This window comes from Sphaeramia orbicularis, chromosome 15, assembly GCF_902148855.1.
Source record: "Sphaeramia orbicularis chromosome 15, fSphaOr1.1, whole genome shotgun sequence".
NCBI classification, from domain to species: Eukaryota; Metazoa; Chordata; class Actinopteri; order Kurtiformes; family Apogonidae; genus Sphaeramia; species Sphaeramia orbicularis.
In genome coordinates, this window is record NC_043971.1 from 29,106,411 (window position 1) to 29,129,611 (window position 23,201).

A 23,201-nucleotide genomic window follows, 5' to 3' on the forward strand; every position below is an offset into this window, starting at 1 on the left:
CCGCAGTATTGAACTGTTACTGTAGGATCCAGCTTCAGTATCTATTATGAACAGGTGTAAACCAACGCTTTACTGACTGATCATTACTGCATGCGGATGCCTGGTGGCAGTAAAATAAACCATTCACTGGGTGGCGCTGTATCAACAAGGAAATACTACTACTGAGCTGTATGAAAGTTTTTACCCCAAATGATCTTGATATTTTCATATATCAAACATGGTATCTTCAGGTTTGAGAAATTTTATGACAAATTTATGACTTTTTAAGACATTTTTCAAGGCATCGTACATTCAGAAAAATAACAGTACTACAGGCCTCATTATTACCTTGAACCAGTCTTACCCATGTTTCAACCGATCTAACATTACATTTACATTTTCCATGACTAATGTTTTTAAAGCTGATACCTGAACCTGTCCGGTGCTGTTTGCCGAGAATTGGCAGCCACGCTTCCGTCAGCCTGCCCCAGGGCAACTGTGGCTACAAATGTCGTTTACCACCACCAGAGGATGAATGTGAGAGCGAATGAATAATGGATCAAGAATGTAAAGCGCTTAGGGTGCCTTGAAATGCACTATAGAAATCTAATCCATTATTATCATTATTATTATTATTACTATTAACCCCTCCATCCATGAATGACTGTAGCTGGCTCCGCTCATTCCCATCTCTGTTATACTAAAATGCTACAATTACTAATAACACATTTGACAAACTCTTTACAAAGATTTCCAAAGCAAACATTAGAATGTCATTTATTGTGTCTGTGCAATTTTTAAGACTTTAAAGGATTAATTATCAATCTCTACCAAGCTTTAATTTAGGACAATCAAATGTAAGAATTTTTAAGGATCCACAGACACCTTGTACACTTGGTGAGACAACATTAAACACCAGAACAGCTTGAAGTTAAAATCCAAAGATCACCTTAAACAATTCCTCTGGAAACGGGATTATAACAACCTACTGTTTTAATTCATACTCTTACAGGTGATTCTGGTTCATGTGTGTCTTTGTGATTGTGCCATGTTTTTCTTACATCATAGGGAAGTCACACAGTGGGGACATGAAGCTGGACGTTACAATGAAATTAATTACATTTGAGGGTTTAGACTTTTCTTGTTTTCAGGTTGCCATTGGGTATGTTGTGGTTCAGGTCACTGTTAAGGCAAGTCTCCAAAAAAGGAATCAAAGTCAATGTAACCTTTAAAAGAATGACTGTGTGTGTGTGTGTGTGTGTGTGTGTGTGTGTGTGTGTGTGTGTGTGTGTGTGTGTGTGTGTGTGTGTGTGTGTGTGTGTGTGTGTGTCAGGCTTACGTTGCTCTGCTCTGAGGGGAATGCTCCGATGCCCACTCTGGTGGTGTAGGCCTTGACGACACCGTACACCTCTCCCACATTCTGTGGCGGCATGCCAAGGCCCGTACACACCCCACCCACTGTGCAGTTGGACGACGTCACAAAAGGATACGTCCCTGCGAAAACAAGAGTGAAGCTTCATCAAAACACAGAAAAAAAACACAATGTGTGAATGAAAGCAATTCCATGCTCGCCTGTCATTTGTTCTACCACTTCAAAAGGGCCTGAGGTAGCAACAACTTCAACAGTTCACATCTCAGATCCACCTCAAACACTGAAAACTTGATTTACCGCCTCGCAGGTCTAAGTATCTACCTATTAGTCAAGTTGAATTTCCCATCTATGTCTGTCCCTACAAATATCTGCATGTATTAAACTCTGAAGGACTTTAATAAAAGGCAGTGCACTTGTTGGTGAAATGGATATTCTATATTGATATGTATGATTCCAGTGAATAATTTCAGGTGAGAAACATACAGTCTTCATCAGTTTTTGCAGTGGTTTTCATCATTATGTCACAGTGAAGTTGACGTTTACAGATAACATTTCATCATTAGGCTCTTCTTGTTTCTCTACTTTATGCCTCCTCTCCTCTCCATTCCATTCCTTCTCCTCCTGCTGCTGCTGCTTGTCACCCAGAAATCAATCTCAGCCATCTATAAATATGTCTCAGTTCCTAAAATGCATCTCAAGGAGTGAGCGTTTTGCTGGAGGATATACAAGTGTATCCTTACAAATGTTTTTATGGAGATCCGATCCATAAAAAGGTGTAACACAAACTATGGTGGGAGCCGGTCACTGTTAAATAAAGCTGTATGCCTTACTTAAAACACTAAACAGTCCATACTTTACTCAGTATGAAACAAAGTTAATTGGAGTTTTCCTGAATTCTGTCTGACAAAGATCATAAACAGCAAAACTTTGTAACTAAATCAGTCGGATCACACAGCTCTTCACACATCATGTTTTATCAGCATTTACTGATTTATCTCTTTTGTTAACTGTTTGTTGCCTCATCTCTCACCCTGTATCTTCCATGATGTGTCTCGATGGGAGAGACTAAGACATGAGGAGAGGAGTCGAAACTGTACAAAGTGAAGAATGAGACAATTCATCTATAAGTTCTACAACCAAAATATGTTTTGTTAAGTCACAGTGACCTGGACAAACGACAAAATCGAATCAGTTCATCCTTGAAGTACGGTATTTTCATTTTAAGTCCCTTGAGGTGTTTCGCACACAACAATGAGATGCACAAACTACCTGAAGCATAAACCCTCCAGGTAAGACTGCTGTTGACACTGAGGCAAAAACATGAAAGAGTCTCCTGCTTTAATTGTGTGTGACTGCAGCAAATAAAGACAATATCCACACCATGACGTCTTGAAAAGTCCACATGCAGAGGAGCTCGTGGTCAGAGTAACTGTTGTGTAACTGAAGAGGAACACGTCCCTTCATCAGACAACTAACCATGACATGTCAAAGTGCTCTGAAGTAAAAACTCTAATGCGTAAATGTGCTGATAAATGTTTCGTAAACACAAAGCTGAATGCAAAAAGCTAAAAGTAACTTGAAGTTTAAATGACAGTGTGACACAGTATTTAATAAAGTGCAGATAGAGCCTCATTGTTGACCGTATTAGAAGGACACTGAGCCCTTGGGTTACAGTAACACTGCAGTTATAATAACCATAATGTTTTGATAATAACCAGTGCTGAATGAGGACTGTAATTTAATCTGCCATCACAGCCTCTGATAATGATAAGTCCGCTGTGTTACGGTGACATAACAGTATGATATATCATTATCTGAATGAATAAATGCAGTTCTAATTAAAAGTCGGCCTTCTGGGAATATTTCTGGATCAGCTGACATAAGGTGCTGTTGTGTTCATGCACAGTCAGGTGACGCTGTGTGGTTTTTCACGTGAATGTGCACGTCAAGCCTGGATGCACTTCAGAAACAGTAAACTTACCATCCTCGCTATTCTGACATCCAAGAAGGCTTTAGTAAAGAGTAGCACATACTTTAAGCGTCTCAGGGTAACGTCACAGGTTAGCAGATAGGAGTATACTGGTGACTTATTAAAAGAAGGACAGCTGAAGAATATGCACAACCACATACCATATGCATACTCACACATAAACACACAAGGATTTTTATACTGACCGAAGTCGATGTCGAGTAGCGCTGCGTTGGCGCCTTCCACCAGGATCGTTTTCGGAGGACCGTGAAGGGCTTCGTACATGAAATGCACGCCGTCTCTCACCATGGGCTTGATCCGCTCCACATAGTCCTGAACACAGGGACAAGAATGTCACTGTGGAGACATGAGTTACTGTTTCCAGAAGTCTGTTTTTGTATTTTTCATTACCTTAAGTTTAACCAGCTCTCCCTCTATGTCGATCTCCAGAGTCGGGTACATAGCTTTATACTGCTGGGCCAGTACTTTATACCTGCAATCAGGCACAATGACTCACATGATTCTCTTTTTCATCCGTGTGTAGTGACCATAAATCTGCATGGTTCCTTCAAAAACAAGACAGGTAACAATACACAAAAAATTATTAGACCAACTAGTTTTCTTCAATTTCTTGTTCATTTTAATGCCTGGTACACCTAGAGGTACATTTGTTTGGACAAATATAATGATAACAACAAAAATAGCTCCTAAAAGTTTAATTTCAGAGCTGATATCTAGACATTTTCCATGGTTTTCGTGATAATAACCAAAATCACTTAAGTTCTTACATCAATAGCTATGGCATTGTACTGCCAAAAACAGTGCTTTTAGGCATTCCATGTTTTCTTTTCTGTCTGTTTTAGTCACATGATATACACAGGAGTTAGTACTTGATTGCATAACCATTGTTTTTGATGACTTTTGATGGTCTAATAATTTTTTTTCGTGACTGTATGTGTGAAATTTAAACCACCCCACTGATATTTTTCATGGCCCTGGCAAGAACATTTTACATTTAATTTAACAAAATACTTCCTTGAGAATGAAGGAGCTCCACGGACCATACTAAGGAACTAAATCACAAACCTCAGCTATTTTACTGTGTGACTGTTTAAGTTTCTAACCACAAAACAAATCAGTTGAGTTTATCATTTTGATCATGAGAAAGTATGAGTAAATTCTGGACAATTCTTGTGTTCCTAAAACCTGTCCTTAAAAGGTTTAAACAACACCATGAAGATTAGATTTACAGTTCTTAAAATACATATTTTCCTGGAAGTGCTGCAGTAAAAAAAAGTGTCATAAAGCATGAAATGGACAAAGTTATGCTCTTAAAATAGTAACTGAATTCCTGGGCCGGTTATTCTAGTAAAGTTAGAGTGATAAATGGTAGCCTATGGAGAGCGTTTCACAAGTAAAGCCCCTCCACATAAGTATGACCTTGAGTAATTAGAGCAGACCTTTCAGAGAACTGAGTGAAGTCGGCTAAGAGGTCACATATCCTGAGGCCGGTACGTGCTGCCTTGGCTGAATACACTGGACCAATGCCCTTCTTTGTTGTCCCGAGGCTGAGCAGATCCAAAAGAGGAGACACACAATGGGAAGAAAATGAAACATCAAGACGTGATCTTAATCAAACACTCCCTACAGTAAACAAGTGACTATAAGTGAATAATCCAGTGCTGATATTTATGTGTAATGAGTCCAAAACAAACATTCAACAGTGAAGAAGACAGAGGATAATCACTACTTAACAGTGTGATCCAACAAAAAAGCACAGTTTTCACAATACTGCACTGGACCACATTTTGTACACAAGAATAAGAAATGGACGACTTATGTCCAAACAGTTTAATATTTACATGACACATGGAACATGTTCACCTTTGGCAACTCTTGGCCTATTAAAAGAAGGCCTGCTGCAGCAAAAACTGTTCATCCTATACTTAAAGTAAGGAACAGAGTGGAAATAACACCAGTGGACCTGTGGCAGTTATTGAGTTGCATAATCAGTCCAAACTGACAGTATGTACACATGCAAGTAGTGTCAAGTGTGTTCTCAGTGCATGACTGCAAATCCCATAGGGCTTTGAGACATTAGAGCTATTTATAATAGTAAAACAACTAAGCATTAAAAGGTTCTCTATGTCAGATTTGCATGTGCTCATGAATGTGTTGGAGCATGTTTGTAGATGAAGTCGGACATCTGTTGACATTCGATGACTACATTTATAAACGAATGCTTCCCAGTCATGTGCACAGTTACAGCTGAAAAAACTTGATGCAACGTAAACATATATGATGCACATTTTGAGATATCATTAGAAAATATCTATGGAGATGTCGAAGAACAATTTTTTTTTGTTTTTTTTGCAAAAGCCTAAATGGGCATAGAAGAAATCACCTGCTTGCTGTGTCTCTGTAAATATTAAAACTAAAAAGACATCAGACATTTTAGACAGAAAAACAACAAGAGAATGTTCTACTTCTACTCTTTATTAGAGCCTTGTGTGTTGTTGCCTACTCCACCACCTGCTGATGACACAAAACAGCCTAGATTCACTCCACCCCTGTTTATGGAAACACACCTAAATGAGAATTCATATTTTTGCAAATTTTAAAAAATTCACTTCACATTTTCTTGGCATTTTATGGAGAGTAACTATTAAGAGTGTTACTCAATGTAGAAAATCAGTTATCATCATTACATAATAAACTTTAGAAAAGACTAGCAAATGTTGACCCAGCACTAAACAGACGCCAAAACAAACTTAGTGTAAGCACACACAAATCTTTCATGGTGCATAATTGAGTAAAATATTTGAACTGCTCATTTAATCTTTATTTTACTGTAAAAAAAAACGCCCTGAAAACCACTTTGTTATAGTTTCACTAGAGTGCCTATGTTGGAGGTGATTTGTTGAAAAATGTGAAAGACTTTATAGTAAATCTGAAACCCACGCCTGTTTGTTTTAATAATGTTAAGATCAGATTTTAACGACGGTTAATGTGAACACATTTAGAATCAACCGCCTCCTGTGATGGTTTGCTTTGGGTTGGCAGCAGCTACTTTGAAATGTGATAAAAATAATTTCTTTTTGTTTGCATCTGCACCTTGGATATACTGTAGGACTGAGACTGTTTCTCCTTTATTTTAATAATACCAACCTGTCATCAATACTCTATACTCTAACTAGCTCACACTGTCTGAGTCTGCTCTGACTTCCAGCAGAGCTTGAAGGGTGCCTAGTGATGGCTGGGATACATCAGCATATCAAAGCAATGTGCTGAAAGCTTATAATGACGGTACCATTAAGGCAGCCTGGTGAAACACATACTCTCTCACACTCTCACACACACAGTAGCCGTCTGGTTAAGACAACCCAGCTTTGAACAGGAACACAGTGAGTCCCTCTTGAGCTTAATGTTCTGAATGCTCTGCAAGCTTGGCTTAACATTCCTCACATACATCAGCAGGGTTCACTGCCTGGGCTTAAGATCTGTTAGAGGAAAACGGCTGTGGAATAAAACAGTATTAATACAACTAATACTATAGTATTCATAAGACAGTTCCTAGATTGACACACAACATACTCAGTTCTTAAAGTGCTCTTAAACAGGCTGAACAGGGTGAGCCGGCCGTTTAGTGATGAAACCCTGCAGGGTATTAAACAATGGGCGTCTTACACTTATCACATGCACCACGGCTACAGCTCCAATGTCTGTTACCCCCGTAACATCTATTAACACACTGATTTGTGTGTTTGTTCTGGAGGTTTTTATCATGTAAAATGTATATCGATCGATCAATCTATTAAAAGTATATGATAAAAAGGGTATTAAATCTGTGGTTTCCCTCATAAGTCATGACTTCATTAGAACCATGGTAATGTACAGAGAATGAGTGCAAATACATTCTCAAAAAAGTGATCCCAACAGTTTCATTTTCCTTGTTAATAGGATCACACCACACCAGTTCTGACAGTTTAACCATCATTTGCTCTGGAAATTCACATTTTCAGTGGAATTTGGGCTAAAACTGGCCAACATTTTCTATGTAATAATTTCATAAAAAATAGAAAATCATTTCTTTTGAGAGTAAATGTTGTACACCTGAGGGAAAGCTGAAGATGAAGGATTAGTTGTGTTCTTAAACTATAAATTGTCAACAGAACATTTCACTAAGGTCTGCATGTCTGAGGTCCAATAACTGATCAAATTTGTCAACAATAATACAATGTGGCGGCCGACCTCTGTGTTTGATAAAGGTTCAACATAAAAGATCTGTGAAATTTGTGTTGGCATCTGTGTTCAGCTGAGAGCCAGTCGTTTTCTGATGTTGCACTCTGTTGTAGCTGTAACGAAGGTAAAGAAGGAATCCGGAGGAAATGTGTTTGGATGTTTTGCATGAAGTCCTGTACATCAAAATCAGTATATTGTTGGTGCTGTCATTGATGTGGGCAGATGAGACAGTTGAAATTAGCAGATGTCAATGTGGGACCAGCTCTCAGAACAAAAAGCCTCCAACACAAACTTCACATAATTGAACCTTAAAGTAGACTAGACACTACACTAGTGTATGTACTGCAGCACTCTACCAGCTTTTAGCATACATCTATACTGTAGATGAGACTTATGGTTGCTAGTTAAAGGTATTATATTTGACATTTGTTTTTTTTTTAAATCTTTTTTCCTATGGTGTTTGGCAAGCAGGAGTCCATAGCAACAATAATGAATAACACCCAGTTATCTGAAGGGAGGATGAAGACCCCATTAAAATGACAAGAAGTCCTATGTCAGAAGAGGCTCTGATTAATAGAAGCATAAATGTGCAACAATGAAAGCAGAGGAAAAGGATGAGGCGACACTCTTTGTTCTGTCCTCTGCTGGATGCACATCTCTACATGATATATGGAAGATAATATTCAAGGTGACTTAACATCTTCCACAGATACGCAAAAACATCTGATCTGATCTAGAATCTCTTCTCCATGAGCATGGTGTGTGTGCTACTGCCATTTTTAAGTAACTGGTTTCTTACTTCTTGCCTGCTTGCTCTTGTCTCTGCTGTTCCTGAACGCCATCAACCGCTTGGTGGAAGTCAAACACTGTGGAGGAGGGAGAGAGGGGACACACACTCTCACACACCTCAGAGAAAGCTGGGCTCACACACACTCGCACACACACACTTTGCATGCATACAGTCAAACACCCACACAGAGATAACAAAAAAAAAAAAAAAAAAAAACTCTCCAAGGGAAACCTGGCAGGACTTACCAATATGTGCTCTGTCTGAGATGATCAACCTTTGCTCCCAGCCTTTGAGACCTATGAATATAAATACAGGTATAAAGTCAATGTTTTAGTCTGGGGAGAAAAAAAACCTTTATAATGCTATTATATCACATGTCAGACACAAGAATAACAATGAAAAATGGATCTGGAGATTTATAGAAACCTGTTCCAAAGTTAATTAAAAAGTAAACTAATGAAGCGAATTACCTTTTCCCTTGCGCTCATTCTTTTCTGCCTCCTCAAACAAACCTGGTAGATGGATGACGACACCATTACCTAAAATGAGAGGAAGAACTCATTTAATTGATCTTTTAACATGCATTAATACAGTGTAGGATTTTTAATCCTTACGGACCCTTCAGGCCATTATTACCCCACCCCCTGAAGGGGAGGCAAAGGGTATTGTTTTTGGTTCGATTTGTTTGTTTCTTTGTTTGTTAACATTCTAGCAGCAAAACTATTGGTTGAATTCATACCAAATTTGGTTTATAGATTGCAAGTGACCCAAAATAGATGTGGTTACATTTTGGGAAAAGTAGGTCAAAGTTCCAATTTTTGCAAATCTTTTTTTTTCCTCCTATTTACTTACAATGCGTCAAATTTCAAATCATTATAAAAACATCAATTTTGTTCCAATTTACTTCAAACTTGGCACAGACATGATGACATTAGCTGGATCACTGCCAAAATAGGCTACAATATGTGTGAGGGGCGGGGTTTGTTGTGCCTAGCACCACTTGTTATACATTTTTGTCTTTTTTATTTTTTGATTTGGTGATCATTATGGGTGTGCTACTGCTTACATCATGAATTTCGGCAAGAATGTTTCTTTTTAGACATATTTACTGATATATTTCCAGTCATTTACTCTTACAGGTCTGTTACAGGCTAATGAAACTTTTTGCATCATCTAGGTTCTTGAGCCAAAAATGTACAACCCTATAAAAAAAATCATCATATATCAATACATTTTCTGCTCTGCTCAAAACTACCAAATGTTCAATAATTTAGAAATTTAACCCTTTAAATGCCAGTTTTAATACATGATGTCACAGTTGTTATTTATGGAAAAAACTAAAATAATTGGGACAATTGGGATAATTAGGACTTGAATAAATCCAAAAGTAGCAACAATATTGATTTCATTGCATCACTATTCTTCATGTTGTGTTGGCAGTGGCGTCCCACGACATGCACTTAAATAGGCTAACTGGTCAAACTAAACCACCTGTAAGTATGACAGTGAATGGTTGTTTGTCTTTATATTTCAGCCCCTGTAAAGTGTAATCTGTCTCTGCTCAAACTTAGACAGGATAGACGACTGCAACCCTCATGAGAAATAAGGAGGTAATATTAGAAGGATCTGCCAGGGTTAATCAATTCCCCACAGTCGGAGGACACAGACATCACGTGAACTGAAGCCTCTATGCTGCAGTGAGATCACGTGGTTTGTAATAAATATTAAACATTTGACGACTTTTGTGCAACTGATAAACACTGAAATCTAATTCTGACTTTGGATGGAAACTCAAAGTGCGACTCAGTGGCTGCAGCATCAGGTGTGTGTGGACGGCTGTTCTGTGATGAGTGTGTTCCTGTTAACCAGAGCACAGCCTGTTCACAAAAGTGTTCAAACATCTGGGCCTAATTATAGTTTTAATTGGACTGCATTAACTGGAACAGGTGAAGTAATTACTTTGACCAAATTAAACGGGAATGAAAAGTGGGGGGAAAAGGCTGAAAATCCATCTGAGCAAACACTGGTGCGGTAGGAACAGACGCTGACATGTGGGGATGAAAAATGAAAAACATTTGCATCTCTAGAATAGGAGAGACTTGATCTTAGACTTGCTCCTCAGCGCTGGAGGCCATGAATGTACCATGAGATCCAGAAGAAGAGAACAGCAGAGTATTGAACAGAAATATATCTAAACTGTGTGACTGATTTTTCATCTGGCAGCGTTTCAGCCAGTCTTATTCAACCATAAAATGGTAGCTACCTTTTATTTAGTCTATTTAATTATCAACCTCAGACCTAAAAACTGAGATGAGACAAAAATTGAAAAAAATATTTTAAAAAAATATATAAAATTTTGGTATCAAGATTTAAAAAAAGTAGCTTGCAAGTAGTTAAAAGCATATTGTAAATGATAAAAAATATTGAGTAATGACCCAAAGTTTATGATGGGTGTAAATTTACACTTCTAATTTGCATATTGTAACATCACAGGGCGGTGGTCAAATTGGATTGTGTAACTTTTAGTACAACTGAACTTTGAACATATTTACCAGGAAGTTTTTCTTTGTGTTGTAAGTTTTTTGTCCTTTATCCTTAAAATAAATTAAATTAAACATTAGTAGAAACTAAAACGCAGAAAGTTTTAGCTTTTTAGCCCAGCAGCAGAGTAGCCAAATCTGTCCTTATCTAACAAAACTATTAAACTGTACTAAGCTTGGCACCACACCTTTCAAACTCGATTTTCTTCTTCACTTTGGATAGAAACGTGCCCTGAAATGATGTTAGGATTGAAGAGATACAGTGCAAAAATATTTGGCATTCTATCTGCAGCTATGGTCTGTTTCATTCAGTTATGTTGCATGTTGCAATACTGCACTTATGTACTGGTGCTTATGTTCAGTCAAAATCAGTCATTACTTCAGCAGATTTCACCTTATTCTTTGACAGTGTGGTGGAAAAGCATCAAAAGCGGTGAAAAGTCTCTGTAAGTCTGGACATATTGAAGCTGCAGAGACTTCTGCAGTGGATTCCACTTATTTACAATTCTCTGGACACCCTCAAGCCAAAAATGTAGCCTATATGTGTACAAAACCGCCAAAGAAAATCATCATATAGCAATATTTTTCTTTTTTTTCCCTGTATAAATCTCTTAAACCACTTTGCTTCTGCTCAAAACTACAAAATATTCAAAATATTTCAGGATTTTAACCCTTTAAATGTCAGTTTGAACATGTGATGTCACTTTTTATTATAGAAACAACACAAAATATGAGATATTTTCCATATAATACATGGTGGAAGGATGTGGCATTGGTTCATATCAGAGTCTTGGACATGTCAGTTTAGCAATGATACTAATTTCATTGTATTAGTAGTTTTTGTGCAGTGCAGGACTCGCATGGTAGAAAAATGCCTCACTGACTGACATTGAAGCCACATTTTTTTAATCTTGCATAAAAAGTACAGTGCCAAAAGTGTCTGTAGTGTGTAATCGGCCTGTAAGAGTAACTAGATTAGATTAAAAAATATGTCTAAAATATGTCTCAAACATTGTTGCAAAAATTCATCCATAAACTGTAACACAGCCATAATGATAATCAATTCTCCTTTGTCTTTGTCTCATATATATATCCCAAAAAAAAGATAATTGGCCACATGACTTGGTCTCAAACTGTTGTTGTTATTGTTGACGATATACGAGTCAGGATATGAGCGAAAGGAGTCTGATCTCTTAGTTACCAAGGAAAATGCATAAAGCCTGAGTGTGTATTTTTGTCTTTCCAACTCAAAAAGCAACAGCTCAGCCATGGTGTCTGACTGAAGCTGCACTTCATTCAGTCCATTTCAATATGCTACCTAGTAGCTGTTAAAGTGTTTTGCCTCAATCACCAGTGGCCCATGTTGTGCACTCAATTGTGTTGGCAGGACACTAAATGAATGAATGAATGAATGAATTAATCAATCAAGTTTTATCCATTTTTATTGATTGTGCTTTTAGCAGTTAGAGCACCAGTGGTTAACAACAAAACAAGAAGAAAACAAACATAAATAGAACTGAACAGACCTAGCTAAGAATTTCAGATTGTTGTGAATGTAATTTTGTTGAGGAACGTGATTTTAGATGATTTCAGAACCCCCATAGATGTGAGGTACTGTTTTGGCTGAATCAGGTTTGATCAGCTGACTTGGGGAAGACTCTCCAACAGCTGTCTGCATGTAAACACTATATACATAGTTAAAAAACAGATCTATGGCTTTCTAATATGGTAATGAGTTCACTGTGAATGTGTTTTTCCTTTTCAGTTTCTAAATTGCACATGTACCCATGCAAAAACAGAAGCTTTATTAAGAATCAATACATCATATATGTTAAAGTAGAGATGCATATGGGGGGGCAAAGATGCAGAAAGAAAGAGTCAGAGACCATTAGCTAATGAAGTTACTGCAGATGAGAGGCTCTGATGGTGCCTGCAGTCTGGCTCTGAGTCAAACTGATCACACTCACTGTCGCAGTCGTCAAAAATGGAGTCTGGCGACGATGGGTGTCGACTAAAAGGAGTCTCCAGACAGTCATCGAAGACGCAGCGAGGAAAGAAAGATGGCCTTGGAAATACATGTGTGCAAAAAAATAGATTGTGTGTGTGTAAATCTGTGTACGTGTGTGAATGTCAGTGTGTGGTTGTGCGTATTACGAACCGATGAAGGCGGTGACCTTGGGGTTGATGATGCCGCTGGGGAGGAGGTGAAAGTCGTACTCCACCGAGTCGACCACTACTGTGTGGCCTGCGTTGTTTCCGCCCTGCAGGGAGAGATGGAAAGCAATGAGGGGAGACAAAGAGCACAGAGAGGAATGAACCTAATGGAGGCTCTGCAACTTTGTTTGCTCTGAGCTGGAAGGCAGACAGAATAGTTTAGCGAGTATGAACAAGCATCGCACACAAACCGAGGCCACTGTCTGTCAGTATCTGCTGCTGCTCAGGGTCCTGTTCACTGTCCTTACATGTCTTCTACTCCCAAACAAAATATGGAGTGCAGTTCAGTGTATGTACAGGCGTGTCTTCAAAGTCCTTTCATTTGACACTGAATCGGCAAACAGAGCAATGATCTGATGAGTCATAGGTCTTTAACGATACTTTGAACACATAAAACAAAACGAAACCAAAATTATGGATTGAACAACTAGTTAAAACTGGTTTGTAAGTGTTATGTTGACAGACACTTAAAGTATGAGCAACGGCTGCCTATTTACTAGTATCTTCTGCTCAAGGGTCATTCCACACGGGTCACAGCTTTCTTGAAAAAGTTATGTGAAAATTTCATGGAACCTTGCCTGATCCTAACACTCGACTCCAAATACTAAAATGTCTTCATTTGCATCCATTCTAAGTCTCACTAGTTGCTTATTTTTGAATGGATTGGGTTGAAATATATACTCACCATCCAAGAAACTGTAAGGATTCTAACTTGCATCATGTGGTGGTACATAATATTAGTGAGAATCTGTCAATCTGCACTAGTTTTGACTTTCTTCAAGTGAAATTTTGGTTTGTGAATTTGATGTTAACCAGGATACTGGTTAACAGTAAAGGTCCGTGCATGATTTAACACAGCTGACAAATGGAGACATAAAAGTAGCAGATAAAAAGGGAACAATGAGTCCTAGTTAGAGAACGTCACAATCTTCAGTGCCTCTGCTCATGTTGTACTAAAAATGCAGTCTGTTTGTTTTCATTTTAGATTCTATCACAGCCTGTGCCACTGTTCTCTACCTGAGGTACAAACCCAACTCTATTTGTCCCGTGACCAGAATGTGTTCCTACTGCTGCAGCCTGTGGGTATAAATCAAGTCCATCATGTGCTTCCACCATGCAGGGTTATTCCTGGCCACAGCAGAACCCTGAAGGTACAGACGGGGAACAGATGGGGGGGGGGGGGGCAGATGCCTCTCCTTTTTAGAGACTTTTACGATCCATCCAATCCCCCTCAGAACCCAACTCCATGATCAGGTGCTCATTCCTCACATGAGAAACTGTACTTTTCAAGATAAGATCATGCTAGCCCCCCTCCTCATAATGACGTCTTTGAATTGCCATGGTAACATGGACTGTCCACTGTATCTTGACACCACAATAAAGTTCAGAGGTATTTCACTTCACACAATGATAACGTGAAAGATGAGCTCTATGGCAGTGCTGTTGTTCTGTAAACATTCACCTGACACAACGGGAACCAGGAAGGAGTTTAACAGACACAAAGGTGGAGGCAGTAACAGAAGTATGGAAAAACACAGAGCTGTTGCTGTTGGAAATGATTTAATTCCACCCTTGAGATGATAAAAAGGTCCATGAACAACAGCAATAAAAAAATGATGGTGGCACAGTTTCATTTTCTCACTAAAGCCACACATTCACTCCTATTCAACATAATTGGACTTATATGCTGCTGCTTTGGACTAAAAGCATGAACTAGGAAATTACTGACTGAAGGTAATTCATTAAATTCAGAGCTGCAGTTACAGCTAATTAAAATTGCTTAGGGATTATTATTAATTTGCAATAAGAGAAAAAAGGAAAATACTGGCTAATGACCTTGCTGGTGGCAAACTCATCATGTTTGACTAGTTCTTCATGGTCCCTGATTTTATACCATTTCTCTGGCTACGGCAAGTACAGGAACCTCTAAATAGAATACCTAGATCAAGTTTTTTTTTTGTTGCTCAAGAGACTCAATCTTCACCTTCATCAGTTGTCTCTGATAAATGAGTAAAACAAAACTAAGTCTACAGGCTACCAGATATGTATGTCTTTGGTTTATATTACACACACAATCCAGTAAAAGGACAATAACTGTGTTAGTAAATGAGTACTTGGTTTCAGCAACCATCGCCATAGCTACAGAGTCCAGCACATTGGATCTACATGTGCTATAGGTTCCTCTGTGTGAGATTAAGTATCACTGGTCCATTTCTAATAAACACTGTTCGACGCTGACTTTAAGAGTAAACACGACGGGGCTTTCCTGCTCAAACTGTTCAACCTGTGACCTTCTCCAGATGCAGTGTCAGGCCATAATGAGAGGGGATTTCTGGCTCAAAATGAGGCGGAGGTTTTGCCAACCTGATCATGTTTACTGTGCCTTCAAGTGGTTCCAGTTGAATTGTTCCCAACATCTAACCTTTCCTAATCACAATTATAACATCATGTTCTGATTTTTTTTTTCCAGTGAACATTTTTTACATTTTCCTGTATTTAATTTACTGATCATATAGATGTTCATAAAAACTTAGAGTAAAATCAAAGTTTATTCATTCAAAATGGAGAAAACTGGGGAAAAAGTGACTTTTTCAGCCAAATATATCATTACCTTAACATAGCAAAAAGTGTCTGCAACCACTGCCATTTATTAAACTGCATGGATTTTACTGGTGAATTAATGTTACATACAAATACAAAACCACTGAATGTCCAAAAATGACAAATCTGATGCGTCTGAAAAGCTTAGAGGCTGCATTTCACCTGAATTATTAAAGTACTGATAAGATTAATGGTCCAAATGGTATTTCAGATTTCAGATCACTACATATTTTTGGTCTGTTTAGGTCTTAAAGGGTTAAGTAAGTGAGTAAAATCAGGCAATATATAACAGATTTAGAGATTTAGTTAATTATCAACCTATAGTTTAGAAAGAAAGCATTATTTGGTGGGGGTCTTAAAGAATTCATTGATAAATGTGGTAAAACATGGATTTGGCACTTTCAACAAAACTTGAATGTCTCAAGTACATCAAGTCACACGTCATCCTCATTACAATATAGTGTTACCACATAGCCGAATGTTGTAAATGGAGCAACAAATTACACAGACCTAAAGACTATAATGGTTGTTTGAAAATGTTTTCGATGAAGTCAATTTATTTCAGTCTTCCTCGTGGTGTTTTTATTTTGCAGCAATAGCTCCACAGCAATTCTTAATTAAGCATGGAGTCTTTATGGCAGAGCAACAGGAGGCTAATGATCAGATATCTGTACCGTTTATATGGTTGGACATGATATGGATATACGATACCCAGCACTAATGACCACTACGCTTCAGTCAATCTCCTGGGGTGCGTTATGCCCCTTTGCCTTTGCAGCCGTCCATCTACTGTAACCTCCAACTCCAAATGTCCAGGTCTCTACTGTAAGAAAAACCCAGCAAAAGTGCTGGCAAAGCTCATTTTATAAAAAGATCAACACTATCTGCATGACTAACTCACACATTAACAACCCCCAGACCCCTCACCCCAACACGCACACACCATGATGTATGGTGGGGGTAAAACTGTTGACTCACACTGCCAGAAAGGGGTTTATTTTAACATGTCTCCAGACTTGGCAGGACTACAGGAACAAGGAAGCCCTTAGGCCAGAGAGAATCCCTGTTATGTCAACCTGTTATCAACACTGTAACACAAGCATGAGTCCAGCAATTTGCAAGACGATCAAAAAGAGTCCATAACATTTTCCAAATCACCTCAGAAATGGGTCAAGGAGGAAATGTTGGAATGTCAATCACAGCCAAAACTGAAGAGTAATGTGACGGCACACTATCGCAAACAAAATCAAATCCTAACATGTGCAAACAAACACATTTGACTTTTCCAGTGTCAACCATCAATAATGTAATAAAGTAATGTCAGACATCAATAATGTTTTTAGGTCTATGACTTGCAAGAGACAAAACCCTGCCCACACAGTATGTGAGCTAAATAAATCAGTGTAGTTTTAAATGGAAAAAATTATCTGCCCTATCATAGGATTTTTTGCACTTTAATCTGCAAATTGGGGACCCAATAAAAACAGGCTTGCAAGTTTGGAAAATGGAGATAATTTATATCATGATGATCCCATAATAAATATTTGTATTTGTACATGCAGGCCCCTTCCATCACCTACAATATGTTGTTGTTGTTTAACTTAGGTGTTTTTGAACTTCATTTCATCTGCATTGCCATTGGAATTTTGTATAAAACAAATACACAGTATCTGTTTTTTGGGAAATATCTTGATTAAGATGACTGTCTATCATACACTGTGACTTACACTGTGTTACTTAATTATAGCTACAAGTTTTATCCCAATATCATCATGATTATGTAATTATATCCAACAACTTGCGTGTTAACCCGTGGGGACCCACGGGTTCTAGATGTAGTAGTTGTTATGCTGTTGTGTATTTGTGCATGCTGTACCGCATTTGTCCAGCAGTCACTGTCGAAACGTTGTGGCCATAGCAACGTGATTGTAAGGCTATTGTATTCCAAAATTACTAATATCTCCCAAAATATTGGTCCTATCAACATGCCATTTTTGCTATTGTCTCCCTTGACCAAAAATACATACATATATCACACTGCAGCAGTCAGCTCTTCTGGATTTTGTGTGAATCCCCAGACACACACACACACACATAAGCACATAGAGGCCACTTTGCTTTTATAATATAGATGACATGAATTAGAATTAAATGTTAAATTTCTGCACAGTCATGACTGAACACATCATGGACAATGCCCTACAGAGTTGCAATGATTCATTGATAAATCAATTAGCTGTCAACAATCAAATTAAATAACAATTACTTTGAAAATTTAAAAAAGTTTAGATATGTAAAAAACAAAAACAAAGTTTAATTCTCTGATTGTAGCTTCTTAAAAACAAATATTTTTTTTTGCATCTTTCATCCATTTTTAATTCTATATCTTAGGACTGTGAACAAAAGAACACATTTGAGGGTCTTCTAGGGCTTTGGGAAATAGTGATGAATTATTTGGTCTATGAATTACCAGGAAATGGTGAAAACCTGACTCCTTATTTACTCCTTTTGTTTATAATAAACAATTTATTGGGACCCATTTGTTTAAATCTGTGCTTTCTAAAGACTATAACATGTTACAGTAAGACCTCTGTGAAAACTGATGGCTGTCAAGTCCAAATTTGGCAAAAGAATCAGTCAAAGATATAAAATAAGAAATCCTGAATCAGGCAAGATGAACAATCTAATCAATATTTCCATCTTAAATAACTTAATGGATCCAACATTACTGGGTATAATAAACCTTGGTTACAGTATGACTGAATTTCTAAGTTGGTTCTTTCAACATCATTGTCCTTTATCTGAAGCATGTTCCAGTTAATTTCCTCCAGTTGTGTGTAGTGGCTTCCTCTGAGCTCAGACAGACTGTCAACAAAAACTACTGAGAGCCAGAAGGCTGCAATGTCTGAAGTCTAACTCAGAAAAACGGAAGTAACCCAAACTATGCTACTATGCTGAACTCAGCTAAGTTTCTTAAAATGGCTAGATGTAAAGACGATAGTGGTTCAGTTATTGCCATACAACAGAGGTGTAAACACTGTCACACTTAGTGTTTGTTGACCAGCCGAGTACGTAGGACTAATCTTCCACAGATTGACTTTACACACTTCTACACACGTCATAGCAGAAACCAGTCAACAGGCTAACTCAACACAAAGACCCTTCATTTTAACTACCAAGCCCATGAGCCGCTGCTCTACTGCAAAGACATGTACAGCTAGTCTGAGACCGGGTCCAGATAAAGAATAAGAGGGGTCACATGATTAGTACTGAAATAACAGCTTGATAAGATAAAAATACAGCATATATAATCTTTTGATGTGCCGAAATGCAGAGGGTGAAAACAACTTGTCTCTCATACAACTGTTCATACACATGAAGTACATCATCAGTGTACACATCTATAAACTCCTCCAAGGCTGGTGTGTGTCGTCAAACACATACGGCTAAATGTGACCAACATGTGCCTCCTCTGTTGTCATGTGTTTCCCCTGCCCCCTCAGTCTGTCTGAAATGATAAGGATATCAACCCCCACAGGATCGCTTAATAGCTCATATTATACACGGTGTATTTCCGCCAAGTGCATACAAAGGACAGAATTGAAACAGTGTGGAAACATTTTGGACAGCAGTGTAAAACTACTTACTTGATTCACGGTTAGGGTTATTCTTTAGCAAATACACTTTAGAGGCATTTATGTTTTTTGTAGATAAAGTACTCCTGAGAGCTGACGGGAAAGTGTGTGGGGAGAGTGAGCAAAGACAAGACACAACTAGGGCTGCGGCTCAGGAGGTAGAGTGGGTCATCCAATAACCAGAGGGTTGTCCTACAGACACCTCACCCACCTTGTGTATGAATGTTTGGTGATGGTCAGAGGGGAGTAGTTCATTGGCTTACAGTTCTTAGCAAACTAAGATCTTTGGCAAAATATCTAACAATTTGCCTAAGTCTGTGGGAAACTAAATGAACATGCATTTTTGTTTTTTCTTTAAATTATTAATAAACAATCTCATATAATCCAGGACTATTATTAATGTCTGATTATTAGGCTATATCTGTACAAAAATGTTTGGTAAAGTTGGAGTACATAATAAATAACACACTGATCTACAGTTTTTTTTAGAAATTGCCACTGAGATTAAATGTACCAAAATTTACATCTTCTGATTCTTCTCCAGTGTAATCCATCAAAAATCTTATAAACCAATCCTGCTACATGAGTCCTCTAGTCAGTTGTAACCACTGGCTGTGGGGAAAAACCATGTGATTAATTATTTTATATTGATTTGGTTTCAGTGGTGTCCGGACGTTGGCTTGAGTGCTGCGCCTTCTTAATATAACAGGGTTGTCACTCATTTTTGTTCAGAAGCCAATAAAGACAACTCCAGCTTTGTTTCTCCTTGTTTTAGTGCAAAAACCTTGTGAAAATCCTTTCACCAAAAATGTGAATAACCTGAACAGTCATGAACAACCTGAAATTTTGTCAGAAAATAACACTATTATGCCTCAACTTTTCATTTATAGATGTACATTACAGATCGTAATGTATATACTACGCCACAAATCATTTAGTGACAGGCTTGGAATTTGAACTTGTCATTCCTTATAGGTTTTTAAGCTATTATTTTACCAGTCTGAACCACTTGGATCAAATTGGGCTGTATGTGGCCCCTAGGGATGTAATGATATGAAAATTTCATATCACGGTTATTGTGACCAAAATTATCACAGTTGTCATTATTATCGCGGTATTATTGAAATAGTGCTCAAAATTTTCAAAAAGTACTTATACACACACTGAAATGATTTAACCAAGTTGTACTTTGAAAAAATAAATAAATAAATAAATAAAATAATTGGCATACTGTACTTTCTGTTGGAAGAAACATTCAAGCATTAACCCTTAGGGGTCTGAGCCTTTTTTGGCCATTTTTCAGTACTTTTCATTTTGCCTTTATATACTATATAAAGAAATGTTTACTATACTCATGTTTGGTATCTTTTTTTTCAGCACAACTTCATCTATATAATCTGCCTATTATTTTTTACACTTTAACCTACTATATCAACATAAAAGCCCAGAAAACACAAAAAAATATATAAAATCCGATTTGAAAAATGTATATACTTTATTGCATAAATAACACAAAGATGCTTAATGAATCTTTTCAAAGACTTTAACCCGTTCATGCATAGTGGTCACTACAGTGGACAGTTACTCTACAGCTTTAATCTTGTATAGTCATGGGTTTTGTTGTTTTAGTTCCATATCAACCAACACAGTGGACACTTTTGCATCATCTCATAAACTGCAATTCATATCATTATTGTAACTTTGCTGTTCTTGATTGGTTCTTGAGTGGAAATCAATTGTTAATATTTATTTTTTGCATATTATCTCCATGAAGTGAGTAATAACTAGTATTAGAATATGTTAAAATGTGAAAAAACATCAGATTAGCTGCAATAAACATGGTTTCATTTCACTGTTTTCATATCACTTCATGATATTGGGTTTTAAATACATGTTTCTTTGCTTCAATAATAAAATTCACGGTGTAGCTGAGTGGACATTTTTGTAACTCCATGACAAACAGGTTGATTTAAAAAAAAAAAAAAAAAAAATCAATCACATTGTTTTTTTTTTTTTTCATGCCTAAAGAGGAATAAAAACACTCAGGAGAAAAAATCTTGATTAAGGTTCTAATATTTCATGCATGAACGGGTTAAGAGTGAAAATTGGTTCCAAATATTAGGAATATAAAATTAAAATTGTAATAAATTAAAACTATACTCAAATATTTGACATAAAAGCATATCTTTACATGTTTTTTTTCCCTTAAAAATGTGGTAATCAAACACAGTTATCATGATAATTAGAATTTAAACGGTAATACTAACCATCTGCAATTTTACCACGGTTTATCATTATACCGGTAATTGTTACATCCTTAGTGGCCCCTGAACTAAAATGCATTTGACATCTGTGACTGTTAACCTCTTCAGTGTAATTTTTGCACTTCATCCCACAGGTCAGACTACAACCTTTCTCCATATGTTTGACACTCCTGTTCTATAATTTAATGCAAAACTTTGGTATCCTGGATATGAATCTTTATTCCTACCCAATTTAATACTAAATATTATTCTTGAGAGCACATTCCTTATTCATTTCAAAAATATTCAGGCTTTAAGTTCAGAAAAAGTGACACATACAGGTAAAATAAACTAACCACTAAAAGATGCCAAAGTGTCTGATGATGATCTTAATACTGAGGGGTCATTCATCAACCTTTCACCAACAGTGACACTGGATGGAAGCTGCTGGTCCTCCTGCTGCTCACATGTAGTGCTCGGTTACTGCACTAAGGCTGTCCATTGAACACCTCTGAACTGATGCACCTGGTCACTTCAGTTAGCCGGGCTGTGTTGTCATGTGCACATGACAGGAAAGCATTAAAGGTGTCTGAGGAGCTAAGCAGCTAGCAGGAATTCAAGGTGACATTAGCAAAACACAGACGAGAACACCCCTGACAGAGATGTGGGTTAGCTAGCAAGTTAGCCGGATGTGAACGTTAACCGACGGCGACTGTCATCTCACGTACGGCAGGTGAAGCGACCGTTTATCCGCCCTTACCTCACGGGGTTTCCGGGTAACTAGCTTTAACAGTACAATGGAACGCAGCACGGAGCTAACCCACCTGACATCTGCACACCATGTCCGCCTCTTGTGCCAGCAGATCCACAACTTTTCCCTTCCCCTCGTCGCCCCACTGAGCCCCCAGCACCACGGTCACTCTGTTGCCGACGGGCGGTCTGGGTCTGCCGCTGCTTCCGCCACCGTTCGGGGCCCCGGCGGCTTCCTGACTCCCACTTTCCGACATTTCTTCAGGGTCCCTGGCTGACTTCACTTGTGCGCCCTTTTCGCACACCCACCGTACTGCGCTGCGCCAAAGATAGCAGAGACGACCGAAGGAGCGCTCCCTCCACGGCGGCGCTTGGCACGAGGGACTGTCACACCTCGCACATGCGTACAAGCATCTCAGATATTATATCCATTTATGAACAGACACGCAAACAGGAAAAAAAAAATACATTCTTATATCTCACACATTTTCACTGAGGTTGTTTAGTGGCTAGATCTAATTCTAAGAGTGTTTTCCCAATTTTTGTGAAAGCAGGTGAATCATCTTGTGTGTTTCTATTATCTCAGCAGACACTCCCACTACTCTGGAGGTGTGTAAAATCCAGTTTGCTTTGTGGAGCTAATGTAAACTTATGTCTTTTGTTTGGAGAAGAAACAACCCACTGTAGAGGAATGCAACTAAATACTTTAGACTGCATTAAAAAAACAAAAAAAAAACAAAAAAAAAAAACCACATACAAACAATTACAAAGTCAGCTTACTATCACCTCAAGAACATTTCTAGGATTAAAGGACTGATGTCGCAGCAGGACCTTGAAAAACTTGTCCATGCATTTATCTTTAGTGG

General features: G+C 38.0%; 1 protein-coding gene across 1 annotated transcript in view; it reads right to left on the bottom strand.

The window, feature by feature from the left end:
- Positions 1-22,727, bottom strand: part of adss2 (adenylosuccinate synthase 2) — a 29,848-nt gene extending 7,121 nt beyond the window's left edge. Inside the window, exons 1-9 of the mRNA XM_030155912.1 lie at positions 22,410-22,727; positions 13,051-13,153; positions 8,823-8,891; positions 8,598-8,648; positions 8,362-8,428; positions 4,781-4,888; positions 3,732-3,813; positions 3,527-3,653; positions 1,319-1,473 (exon numbers count right to left, since the gene is read on the bottom strand). Of these exons, the coding sequence (XP_030011772.1) occupies positions 1,319-1,473; positions 3,527-3,653; positions 3,732-3,813; positions 4,781-4,888; positions 8,362-8,428; positions 8,598-8,648; positions 8,823-8,891; positions 13,051-13,153; positions 22,410-22,592 (945 nt within the window). The 5' untranslated portion in view covers positions 22,593-22,727. The remainder of the gene's footprint in view (positions 1-1,318; positions 1,474-3,526; positions 3,654-3,731; positions 3,814-4,780; positions 4,889-8,361; positions 8,429-8,597; positions 8,649-8,822; positions 8,892-13,050; positions 13,154-22,409) is intronic.
- Positions 22,728-23,201: the final 474 nt, after the last annotated feature.